Genomic DNA, 13,303 nt, shown 5'->3' on the forward strand with positions numbered 1-13,303 from the left:
GTTTTTGTCTTTTATTATGAACAGTTAGCAGATAGAACATTTTCAATTAAAACAAACATCTTAGAAAAGCCATTCTAAGATGCTTTCGATTTTCTAGTAGTAGTATCTCCCTTGCAATATCCTTACAAACCCTTTGATATGGTCCCTTGTAAACTGGACAGTCTTTGCCCACTGAGTTTTCTGTCACAATTTACTTCAAGACCAACATACAAAGCTCTTGGTGAACATACTACTATTTGCTTGTATTACTTTTAGTGGAACACATTTGCAGCTTCCTTGGCATGGGAAGACTCCGTTTATAGTATTTACAGCTTCAGTCACCTTTCTAGTAATACAAAAAAAGCTATTCCTATATTTATCTAAAATGGAATTTCTATGATGCCACCTCAGCTTTTCCTCTGCTGAGCTGATCTCTCATTTCTTCCTTGCCATCCCCACTGCTGGCTGGATCCTCTTGGGAAGAAGAATCTGCCTCAGAAAAGGCATTCAAACTGGTGTTTGCTGAGGGCAGCTTTCATTTTCAGGAAATATTATCAGGATAACATGAGTTTTATAAAAAAGTGCACACCCTTTGCTCCTTACAACATCCAACAACAAGGTCACAACCACAGCTCTGCTGGAACCAGAGTCCTTCCCCAACTCAGCAGCCACTTTCCTCAACCTGGAACACCTTTTACTAATGGCCTTAATGCTTGACTCTTTACCAAAATGAAACTAATTACACTACATTTGCATTGTTTTCCTGCACAGAATCCCAAAGCAGCATGTTCTGAGACAAGTAGTAACTCTTACTTACACATTGTTCTATTTTACACTATCACTTAGGTACAAACTGTGTAGAGCAAACTCTCTCAGGGTGAAAAGACAGGGGAAAAATTTCAAAGCTAGCTTGCTAGGCAGTACAGAACTCTTACAAGAACACTTTAAAGTGATGACAAAAAGGGAGAAATAAAGTACTTTTAATTTTGGTATATTGAGCTGCATTATTCCACCAATGGGTTTTGTTGGCATCAGTGGCACAGACTCAAAACACAACCATGGCAGATGGGATCTTAGCACTGCAGGAATGGTGGCACCATTGCTTGAGCCCTCAAATTAGGTAAAAATCTCATTTTCTTATTGGAACTTGCTCGTCTGATACTGAAATTGTATTTGCAACTCTGGCTTCTCACACCTGACCTCACCCTACTCTCAGCAGTGTTTTTTTCCTAAAAAGACAATGACAATCCTAGCTGGCTGCTACACCAACTTGCAGAGCCTACCCCACAGCTGGAGCATTCTCCAGACCTGGAAAAACAAACGAAAGCAAACACTAAATGAAGATCTAATAGGCCAGTTATAAACATCTCATCTAGCCCTAGAGAGCTCTCCAGGAAACTTGGACTTTTCTCCCTGCAGCAGGAAAAAAACTGAGTGGTAAAATTCATTCCGTGTCCTGCCAGACACACCACAGACATCAGGAAATGATCCCTCACCTAGGAACATGGAAGTATTAAGATTCCTACTCAAAAAACACATAACTGTAGAAGAATAAAGGCTTTAAAGGAATTTAAGACTCAAAGAAATAAAATGAGTTACTGAACAGATAATTTTGAGCCTACTTTACCTGTTTGTTCACACAAACATCTCTGACTGCTCTGGTCCCCAAAGAGAGAAAGTGAGCACCTCACAGCATCTTGGGGCCACCAAACACTTCCAATTACAACTAAAGTTCACTTCTGACTCTAGGATTGCTTCATGCCATGTGCATTGGCACCATCTCTGTCGAGGAAAAACCTGTTGAACTTTTTGTCCCCCCAGGAAAAGATATCCACAGCATATGTCATCACCAGTGGCTCCACTGATGGTGGAGACATCCCTGGGATCCAGTGAAAATCATGGAGAATCTGTCCCAATCACGTAATTAATAAGGAAGTGGTTTAGGTCACTCTGAACACAACTGCAGTCCCTGCTCAGCTGCTCTGGCAGCCAAGCACCAATGAATTAATTTAATAAAATAAATCTAAACTCTGGAACTGAGCTGTCCCTGCACTGTGCCACTGCTTTGCAACTCAGAACACTGGATTGTAACTTCATTTTCAGCTCTCAAAAGCTCTTCCTCAGAAGTTAGCATTGCACCCAACAGCAGAGATGCAAAGATGAAGGAATAACAATTCCTTTGCCAGTTAAAGAACCCTCCTGTTCTTCAGGCAAACTCTTGTCCTAGTTTCATTTCCCAGGGCTGCAGTCTTCTGGAAAGGGATGAGGAACCTCTTCAATCCCAAAGCATCACCTCTGGAGCACTAGGGATGTCTTTCAGCAAGGTTTGGAAGAAGCATCTTGGAGGAGATCACAGCAAGTGTGGGGATGGGAGCTTCTGGCAGGCCCAGAGAACCAGCCCTTCCCATTTGCACAACGAAAGGTGAGGAGCAACTTCTTGCTTTTAGTTCATCTACTTCAACACAAAAACAGGCAGTGAAAAAAGAAAAGGATATAATCCCACTCCTAGGCAGCACCCAAAAAGCAGAATTTGGGAAGAAGAAAGAATTGCTTGATGCAATTGACAATCTGTGAAGAAGAGTGAGCACTCATCTGCCTCCTGCTAAGCATCAGAAACCAAGGAAATGGCAGCAATCCTCAGAGGCAAGGCCAAAAGCTCAGTTTGTGTAGGCAAGATTGAACCATCTTCAGGAGCTGCAAAAGACATGCAGACCAAGGATCTCAGGCTGCAGAAAAGACTGAGACCTAGGCATAAATACCAGAGTCAGTTAAAGGCTCTATAGGTATTCTAGTCCCTAAAAGCCCAACAGATTAAATATACAAATATAGCAATACAACTTACATTTCAGACATGAACTACACTGTGGATGTACACAAAAAGCTGACCATGAAAACAAAGTGGTGCTGAACATACAAGAAACAAAGAACTGTTCTTCTGATGCTTAGAAAACTACAAACCCCAAACAAGTCTCCCTGGATTTCTTATCTGTGTTTGTCAATCACTGAATTCCATGATGTGGGAGAAGGCAGCTGTGTATCCACATGACACATCCTCTGTAACTGAACTCCTGCAGCAAAGAAGGCACTCACTTTATAAGCTGTAGTTGATTTTCCACCTTGTTTTATATGATGAGCCTATAAAAACCCCATTTCAGCACTCATCTATAGTATTAACAGAGTAGACTTGTAGACTGAAGCTTGACTCAGAAAATAAAATGCACGGTGACACTGGAAGAACTTAAAAGCCAAGTAGTAAAGTGTTCTGTGTTGTAAGACTTCCCAGACATTCACTATTTACAAATAATGCATTTGCACTTTATACTCACAACCACCCATCAGCAGTGACATTATCAGCACGACTGGACAGCACAGTAAAGCCAACCCTGAGCTGCTCTCTAGTGAACCCATTCATTGTCAAAGTACAACAGAGATTAGTTTAAATATTCACACAATTGTTTTTCAAAACGTTTTATTGCATTATATTTGGTACCTTATGTTTGACAAAGGAAATTACATCTGTAACTGCAGGAATAAGAAGCTGGTCTGTTATTGAAAAAAAATCTTGGGCCCCTTAAAAGTTACAAAGTCTTGGGCTTGCCTGAAACAACTGAGCAAGAAATATATTCTTAGAAATGTAGGGCTTCAAGTATTACAAACCTGTGACACTGTGGAAAAGTTCCAGAGGTATCTAAACTGCAGCACTTTTTTTTTTTTTTTTTTTTTTTTTTCTGCATAACGTGAACAAGGCCTGCTGAGGTTTTTAACTATTAGTCTCTTGATCAGTCAAAATGGTAGTCAGGAGTTCTCCTCTTTGCAAATTCAAGCCATAGTATGTTCTCATTTTGTTTTCACCCCGTGTGAAAAATGCATGCTATCTTCCTAATGAGTTGGTGCCACATCACAGTGCATAATTTTATGTGGTTCTTGCATTACAGTTTTACCAAGTTTGGCCAACCTACGTGCTGAGAGGTTCATCTCAGGAACAGAAATGTTGATTCTTCCCCACCCCACCCCCCCCCCCAGGTTTAATTTAAGGAGAGTTTTACCTGGTTCCTTCAGTTAAAAAACTGTGGTGCAAGAACACTGAACTGATCATGTACAGTGAATTTCAGAGACACAACAAGCTTATTGAACACACTATGTTTCTTAATTCTGCTTGATATCCATTATGTCCCAACAGCCACAACATAACAGGTTATGTTGCAGGGTTCTGATTCACATTGCATACTTCTTCCTATGGACAGAATCATCCTCGTATCAAAACCAGTCAGATGCTAAAGCCCCAACAACTGTTTGTGCTCAGTGAAAGAATCCAGTGCTAAAACAGCATTTTTGCTGTCTGAGATAACAGTAATCTCGCAAGACAAATTTAAAGTAATATTTCTGCCACACACCTGCTCAGAGGGCCACGTGCCTCCAGATTTCATATAAATTAGTTTAAAAACACGGGTGGGTAGGTAGGTAGGTAAGGAGAAGGTTTGGTTTTTTTGTTGGTGGTTTTTTTTTTTTTCTTCTTCAATTTTAGCAGCTTTTAATTTTTAAGAAACCGAACAACCTCTATCCAGTAATATGTTAGATATTTTATATATATTCTTTGTCAGCAGGATAAAAAAAAAAAAAAAAAAAGTAAAACTATTTGAAGGCAACTTTTTTTTTTTTTCCTTCTGTTCTCTGTGTAAAGTTAGAACAACTCAGCAGGTGCGTGACAAAAATATTATACACCAGATATGGTCCAATGTCATTTTTTTCCAATAAAGTTGTTCATATTTCATTGGCCAGTTCTTCAGGTTCTGCAGAACTATCTCCATTAACTGTGATCTTCATATCCTCTTCATATCCAGGGGGCATGAAAGCCAAAGCATAAGGGAAAAGCTTATGACAATTTGCTCTGTAAGTTTCAGATGCTTCTTTACAGTCTCCAAGGCTACCGTCACATAAAGCTTCTAATACCTCCATACAAGTCTAATTAAAAAGAAAAATAAAGAAGTGTTATGGTTTCCTAAACATTCTTTTGAACACTCACAAGCCAGAAATACAACACTGCAAAGAAAACCAACTCAGAGTTCAGTTTTCAGGTTTCTATCAACATCATGGGGCATTTCTAAAACTAGACAGCATGAAATTCCAGTGTAGTCTGATTTAAAACAATGCTTGTTGTTACTTGTTTCTGGCTTTTTTTGTTTTGTTTTGCTTTTATAAATTGATTCTTACTATTTGAAGAACCAGACTTGCCATTAAACATATTTCTTGGGTTTGTAGTGCCTGCCTGCCTGCCAGCCCCCCTCCCCCTCTTGGGATGCACTTAACATTTCAACCATAAATAACACACATTGGAACTGTGGTGTTCACAATTGAAAACAATTTATCCAAAATATAATTTACTAATAATGACTTTTGTGAGCACACTTTCAGATGGAATTGTAAAAACTGTGGGAAAAAAAAAATATATATATAATATATAATGAAAATATAAAAATATCATCAGCTGAATATCCATCACTAGATATGAAAATTATATATATAATTATGTATAATATATAAAATATAAAAATATCATCAGCTGAATATCCATCACTAGATATGAAAATTATATATATAATTATGTATAATATATAAAATATAAAAATATCATCAGCTGAATATCCATCACTAGATATGAAAATTATATATATAATTATATATAATATATAATGAAAATATAAAAATATCATCAGCTGAATATCCACCATTAGATATGAAACTTTTCTGATAGGAAAGTTGATTGTTTTTTTAATTAAAAGGATATGTGACTTACTGAAGTGTATATATAACTAGTTAATCAACCAAATTACTCAGATATCACATCCTTCATACACATCTGCAGTTTCACATCAATCTTTGTTCATCATTTAGAACAGAAAAAGGACATTTACTGTTTTTTGTTTTTTGTTTTTAAACTTGCATTCCAAACATGAGAAACCAACCTACTGAGCTCCACTACAGCAGGATTTAAATTTAAATTGAATTTAAATCCTCCACTGGGAGGATTTAACATTCATCCCTCTCATGTATGCTAGGCTAGCATTGCTGCCCTAAGCCACTCTTTTTCCACTCCCCTGAAATTCACTATAACTTTCATTTTTTCTGTGTAATAACTCCTCTGTCCTCCTGCTATGGGGTTATGAAGCCCTCCTCAACAACTCCTTTTCCTCACATTAGCTCTTTTCAGACACTGACATCCACAGGAGGTCAAATATATTTACATTTATGCCTGCAACATGCCTTGAGACTGCTGGTCTTTATTAAAATATTCAATAAATTTATCTCTTTGCACGCAAGAACATCTTTCAACAAATGCCTTGACCCCTTCAGATTCTCATTTTCTTAGGGCACTTCCCTTTTCCCACCTAAAAGTCCAGCAGAACTCCAACTCTTACTTTCTGCTGGCACCAAAAATGAACTGAACAGCTTCAGTTTTATTGTAAATGCTGTGTGCAGCATCTTTGTGCTGCTGACTCATATTGGTAGCATCACAAGAAGCATTTACCAACACCTCTAAAACAAACACACATTTTTGCTTGAAATTTAATTTTTCCCCAGTCTGATTCCCATGGTCTCACTCTCAGGCAAAAAAACCACAGCTATGAGGCAACAATATGCTTCAGTTGCTATTGAAGACATTTAATTTTGTTTTCTAAATCTGTTGATAATCTATCTTAAGATCTTTGAGGCTGCTCAAACAATTAACACACAAGAAAAACCCTAACAAACAAAAGACAAAGTCATGATTTTGTGATCCACAACCTGATCAGCTAGAGACAGGATCTGAATCTTAAAACATCCTAACCAATTTTATAATGCATGGCAAATTTGTCTTGTCTCTTCCCAATCCCCTCCCAATTTTTTTTTTTTTTTGTCCAAAAACTCTACTGTGAACTTAAAATCCTTCCCAATTAAAGTTCTGTTTAACACACTGTATTTCCAAATATTTTTTTGAAAATGCTGCTTTTTGTCCACAAGTAAGTTTACCAGGAAACTCACCAATATTGCTTGCAATAGATCTAAAAAAAAAATCTTCAAGTCCCCAAATGTGAAGAGCACAATAGAGAAATAAAGTGCCAGTGGAACCAAGAGAAAAAAAGTGTCCTCTAGTTTGCTCATCCTGCTAAGGAATCTCTGTAATACTTGATTAAATGTGCTGGACACTCTCACACTGATGCCAAAAGAAATGGTTTAGAAATACCTTAGAAAAGTCTAGAAAAGAGAAGGGACATTTTATTCCTTCTCTGCTTTGTCAGGTAAGATTCTGCCAATGTAGAGTCATAGGAAGAAAAACCCATATTTATTTATTGTCTATAAGAAGCATTTGAAAATTTACATTCTCTTGAGTACTCTGAATTGCAAGTCAGAGCTGACAGCCCTCCCAGATGAAGACAGGGGAAAGGGACACGACTGCAGTGGCACAGGGAGATCATTCCATGACCACCAGAATGCAGCAGTTTCAAAATTTTGTAAGGTGCTTATTTAATATACCAAGGCCAATATGCACCTTTTATTAAAACTAAGATAATTCACAGAGCTTTCAGAGGGATGAATACAGAAAGATTTCATGGTATCTGAGCCACTGCTAAGTTCATCTTTTTCTTGGGAACACTTACCTTGAAAAAGCAGGAGCTGGACTAATCTTTCCTATTGGGGAGCTTAAGCATCTTCTGCTCTGTGAATTCTCTTGTGTTTAATAAGCTTTTCCATTACCTGGGGCCACACCACAGTTTCTGGTGCTATCTGGCTATTTTCATATTATGACAAAACTAAATTAATTTAAATGGACAAAAAGGGCTTTCAACATTTTAGTTCAAATAAACCCAATGCCCCTTTCTCTCACCTGATAATTCAACCTCCTTACCATAAGCAATCATTTCAGCTTCCTCTTACCTCTGTAATTTGCACAGCAATACCAAAAGTTGTTTACAATTTATGAATCTCTGTTACCTGAAGATTTCTGTTAATGAGGGACTCATCCAAGGTCATTGCCAGCTCCACTGCCCTTTTCTGACTGGAAGGATCTAAATAGTACATCATTTTGGCAGCTACAGGAGGAAAAATAAGCTTCATCACCCAATGGATGACCAAAAACATCTTATACACAAACATAAAATAGATATATGACTAAAAGGGGAAGCTGAACTCTACAGTCATAGTTATAAATGGAACCACTTGGAACATTAAAGCTTGACACCAGAGCATGTAGCTTTAAGTCTACTATTTGATGCCAAACAAGGTTAAAACAAACCAGCAACTGTCTATACTGCAGGATAGGAACATTTCACAGTTTACCATGAAAACCCAGGCAGTGAAGGTTAACAAATGCTGGAACACACCACAGTTCCTTCCAGCACCACTGCCTGACAGAGAAACTGGGGCACACAAGAGATGTGCACACAGAGCTCTTGTTATAATTCAGTGCCAAAACACAATTCTGAGTCCCACAGCAGAGACAGAGTTGAAGAAACTTGATGCCAGGAAAGATGTAAAAGGAAACTCACTGCTTTTTGTGGCCAGGTCTGAGCCCAGACTGAGCCCCAGCAGGAATGCTGCTCCCCTGGGTGGTTCACACCCTGTCTCCCATGTGGTACCCACTGTCACACATGGTCACTACTGACATAGCCTTTCCTAACAGGTACCCAGGACCATCCCAGCTCCTCTTGTTAGCCATACCAATAACTAGGGCAGTTACCTGGCTTGCCAAGCACTCAGACCCTTCAGAAATATTTATTAAAAAGACAACTTTGCAACTTGGAAATGCTCCTTCCCGCAGCTATTTCACAGATGCATTAAATACAGCCTCGTGATACATACAGCACACATCAAAAATGAAAGCAGAGAGCTTCCAAAAATTTGTATTTTAGCAGCACACGGTAAAAAATAAAACCAGACAACCTGGGGGTCACGTTGTCACAAAAACAGAAAGAAGAAAAAAACTGATGGAAAATGTGATTTTTTTTTTTACATCACTGGTGCCGATATTGAGATGCCACTGCTAGGTAAACACAGAAAATCCAGAAGCAGGGCAGAAAAAAGGATAAAGGCAAAATACCTGATAACCTATGTGGTAGAGAGTCATAGTTCTTTTTAAGGAAAGCTTCATTGAAGTTCTTTGGATTAGTTGCTCCAAAAAGACGATTCATTTCTTGGTTTAATACTGTTCTAACCGCATCAGGCAAATCTTTACTTTCAGATACTATTGAAACAGAAAAAAAGAGTTTGAGAGGTAAGCACAGGTAATCAGTAAAATCTACTTGAGACATGTCTTTTAGTATTTGTCATGCTTATATTATTAATATAATTGGGAAAAAAAACCAAAGCTCAGAGGAATATACATGAAATTCGGAGAACAAGTAACTGGATCTGGTTGGAAAAAGGTTAACTGTGATGGTTCTCTGATGCCTGGAAAAAGAGCCTTTTTACTGCAATACTGTCTGCCCACTACTGAATAAAAATCTATTAGGCTCAAAAGTTGAGGTCACAGAATTCTGCCATCAACAGGAAAGGTGACCTTTGTGGCAAGGGAAGGGAGAAAATCATTCTAACAAAAAGGACATAATTCTAAGCATTCTCCTCACACAGGCTGCCAGCAGAAGTGCCACATTCCTCACTCTGCAGCTTCCATTTTCTTTCAGGAGTTCACTGTTCTACTCAGTCTTGAAAAGACTTACTAATACTTGATGGAGTAACTACTAAACCCATCTGCAGTCATAATAGACATAGCTATCTTTAGCATGAATCAGTTTTTTAAAAAGCTTTCTAACGTGCGTGTTAAATATTTTTAATTAATTGAACTAAAAATCAGTGACTGCATATTGGTTGGGCATCATCTGGAAGCATGGGTTTCTATCAGCTCCATACCACTGCTGAAGAGATGAATCATACACTCATGAAGCCAAGGATGACTAGAATCAATAGCAAAGGCTCTCTTCACAGACTGAAGCATCAGAAGGAACTTCTCTGGAAAGTAAAGCATTGACAAGTGGTCAAAAACTTGTGGCTGGAACTCACTGCATTCTCCTGCAGGAGTATTTAGTGTCTAAAATTAGAATTATCATACGAAACTAAAGCTGATTTTACTGCAACAACCATTTTTTCTAGTATGTGCTTATTTAACCAATTAAGCCTGTCAAACTAGCAAGCAAATTTAAGTTCTTAAAGCATAATATTTAACTGATAAAAGAATTTAATGTTGTGTTTCAAAAGAGCAGCTCCCATTGGCAACTGTACACCACTTCTTTTCAGTGTATAGTTCTGTGAACTACAGACACAAACAAGTAATAAGGGCAACTTATCTACAGTCTTACCAACTTAAACACAACAAAGAAAGTAGATAATCAACAAAATGTTCAAATTCTGGTTTCTCAGAGACTGCTCATGGCTGTGGTGTCAGTCCAATGAAAAGTTTTGTGTCTTGAGAGGGACTGACTCCTCGTTTCTCATCAGCAATTTCTACTTAACTTCTAATACAGATCTTTATGAACCTCAAATTGCTTTCTTGTGTTAGTTTTCCCACCTACCTTTTCTAAAATAAATCTCGAAGGCAAAAAGATGTGTCTCTATTTTGTTTTTCACTAAATTCTTCAGGGGTGTTAAAAATTTAATGGCTTCTTCCAAAGGTGCTTCAACCTACAGATTCAAGGAAGTGACACACAACTAAGTCACAAAGCTTAAACCTTTTAACTCTACAACAGAATCAGCTGTTACTGAGCCACATTAGAGTTACTCTCATAAGGTAATGCACAAGATGTTAAGAAAACAACACAAATTTTGCATCTTTCACTCATTATTGGTGTCTGAACACAGACCATCAAGTTTAAGAAACTGCTCTGTGCTGGTTACAAATCAAATTTTCCTGGAGATAAAAGTTTGACTTCTATCCTACATTAGCAGTAAACACAACTGCATCTGAACCTGCACTAACACACAGTACTGCTCCCCATACCCACACACATGGGGCAGCTCCAACACCAATTAATTCCATCCAAAGATTCTTTACACACAGCTCTCTTGCATCTAGAGGTCAGAGATAATCTGAACAAGAGCTGTCTCTGCTGTCCTTCAGCTTTACATTTTTATGAACATGAGCTACACTCTAAGAATTGGAAAATATTTAATTGTTGTCTGTCAACAGCAACTTGGTAATGCTGAAGCAATGCACTTCATTGCATATAAATGAGTTAAAGACAAGGAGGGACACCTCATGGAGTTCCTGCTAACCATATTCTACAGCATTTTTCATTAAAAAATGCACTATTTTTGTGTCCTGTTAGAAGTTTGCAGACATCAGTCACAACTGCACACTTAAACTATTTGGCACCCATAATAAAACAGATTTCAAAGCTATGCCTTTAACACCAACACATCTGCTGAAGAGGTACAGGGGCAACTGTTTGAGGAAAACTGTTTGCAAGTGACCAGCTACATCAGAAATGATCTGGCAGTGAGAGCCAATTGAATCTGGAAGTGTCTGGATCATGTTTCCAATATTAGAATTTTAACACAATTTGCCAAAGGAATGCATCATACAGCTGCAACTCCTCCCTACAATGCTGAGCTAATTTTCCTGGAATATCCCATGACAACCCTCTACACCATTCCCCTGACTTTGTGACCACTTCAATCTTAACTTGCACTGCAATTCAGAGTGCTTAGTCTTGCAACCACTGACCTAAGCAATGAAAATACCAAGATGACTGGTCACAATTTTCAAGTCATTTCACTTTCTCACCTTTCAACAGCTACCTCATCCTTCCCCACTCCCCAGTCAAAAAAAAAAACAACAAACAAATGCTGTTAAAGCATACAGTGTTTCAATGTCTCATTTTTCACAGGCTGTCTAAGCTTAAAAATAAAAAATTATGGGACATAAAAAGTGAATGATAATCACCTTACATACAGAATACAAAGACTTCCATCTGATCAACTAGAAATAGGGTATAATCAACAAGTTAGTGCAATACAAACATGCAGATAATTCCACCTGTAGACTTGCCCAACTTAATCAATTCCTTTGATAGCTAGGCACAAAAGCTGTGATTTTATCCCATTACTGACAGTATATCCAGCCAACTATCCCTAGAAAAGGTCAATTTTTAAAATGCCACCTGTGAAGAGAAGCCATACAAAAAAATAAGTTATATGAATGGCTTTCCAACTATACTGTGTGCTCACTTTAAATTTCCCAGAAATTTCCATGACTTTACTATTACATTAGTCAGCACCTTTGCCAGTTTCTCAGGGATTAGTTCTTCCTTCGGCCCTCCGATTTCTTCATCATCATCATCTTTCTTCTTTTTCTGATTCCTTTGTTGCTTCTCTTTCTCAGCATTCTTCTTCTCTTCCTCCAGCTGTGCTTTCTTCTGTGCTCTTCTCTGCTTATTTCGTAGCTTCTTTAGCTCCTTGTCAGACATGTTTGCTGTACACACACCAAGGATAAAACCAAACAATGTTGATATTCAATATTAAGTCTCAATCAGCTGTCAGATACCACCCAACTAACTTGGAATGCTGCCATTACATTTGTAAAAGTTTATTTACTATCAATAGCTTATTTTACACTCTATGCAGCTGCTTCATAATTCACAAATTCCTTACTGAAAACAGGGCATTAGGAATTAGAACCATAGCATAGCATAGCATGCTGAAGGTGGGACAGAATAATTACTGCATGGTTCCACAAATCCAGTGCCAGGAGCTAAAGAGGACACCAATATACATTGATTTATTCCTTAGGCACTACATAAGTAAATTGTAAAGTAGTAATTAGATAGTCAAACAAAAAATAAGGTGAAATACTCTGGCACAGACAACTCCAGCTTTGCTTTTAATGCCCTACAGACATCTTGTGCTTGATTCATATTCAGATCCTCTACTCCCTCCAATTAAAGCATGGATAATTAACTTAAAACACACCAGGAAGTGGCTACAAGAAAATCTATAATACTTCTGCTTGTCTTTATTTGAATCTAAAGCCACACAAGTGAACTGACATGAGAAATATTAAAACTTGACAAACTCCTCTTTAGGATTCAATAGCCTCTATTCATACCACTTGAGGTGCCCCAAGCTAGAATGACCTAAATTGCTCACCAGAAATAAGAGAGAAACTTATTCATGTTTTTGTTTAAATCCATCTATTTTTTTTTTAAACTTTCAGGAAAACATTTACACACAGGCCAAATCAAAATTTGCCTATTTTGAGTAGTAAAAACACTCTTATTTCTGGCTACTACAGTTCACAGCTCTACGGATGCTGAATCTTCATAAAAGTGGATGTTTTATGGATATAATTAAAGAA

The 13,303-nt window shown here is 37.8% G+C and overlaps 1 protein-coding gene across 1 annotated transcript in view; it reads right to left on the reverse strand.

Annotated features, from left to right (window-relative positions):
* Positions 1 to 3,431: 3,431 nt before the first annotated feature.
* Positions 3,432 to 13,303, reverse strand: part of NAA15 (N-alpha-acetyltransferase 15, NatA auxiliary subunit) — a 39,417-nt gene continuing 29,545 nt past the window's right edge. The window contains exons 15-20 of the mRNA XM_071753785.1: positions 12,228 to 12,421; positions 10,524 to 10,632; positions 9,865 to 9,963; positions 9,056 to 9,199; positions 7,951 to 8,048; positions 3,432 to 4,941 (exon numbers count right to left, since the gene is read on the reverse strand). Of these exons, the coding sequence (XP_071609886.1) occupies positions 4,741 to 4,941; positions 7,951 to 8,048; positions 9,056 to 9,199; positions 9,865 to 9,963; positions 10,524 to 10,632; positions 12,228 to 12,421 (845 nt within the window). The 3' untranslated portion in view covers positions 3,432 to 4,740. The remainder of the gene's footprint in view (positions 4,942 to 7,950; positions 8,049 to 9,055; positions 9,200 to 9,864; positions 9,964 to 10,523; positions 10,633 to 12,227; positions 12,422 to 13,303) is intronic.

The sequence above is a fragment of the Heliangelus exortis genome, chromosome 10 (assembly GCF_036169615.1).
Source record: "Heliangelus exortis chromosome 10, bHelExo1.hap1, whole genome shotgun sequence".
NCBI lineage: Eukaryota > Metazoa > Chordata > Aves > Apodiformes > Trochilidae > Heliangelus > Heliangelus exortis.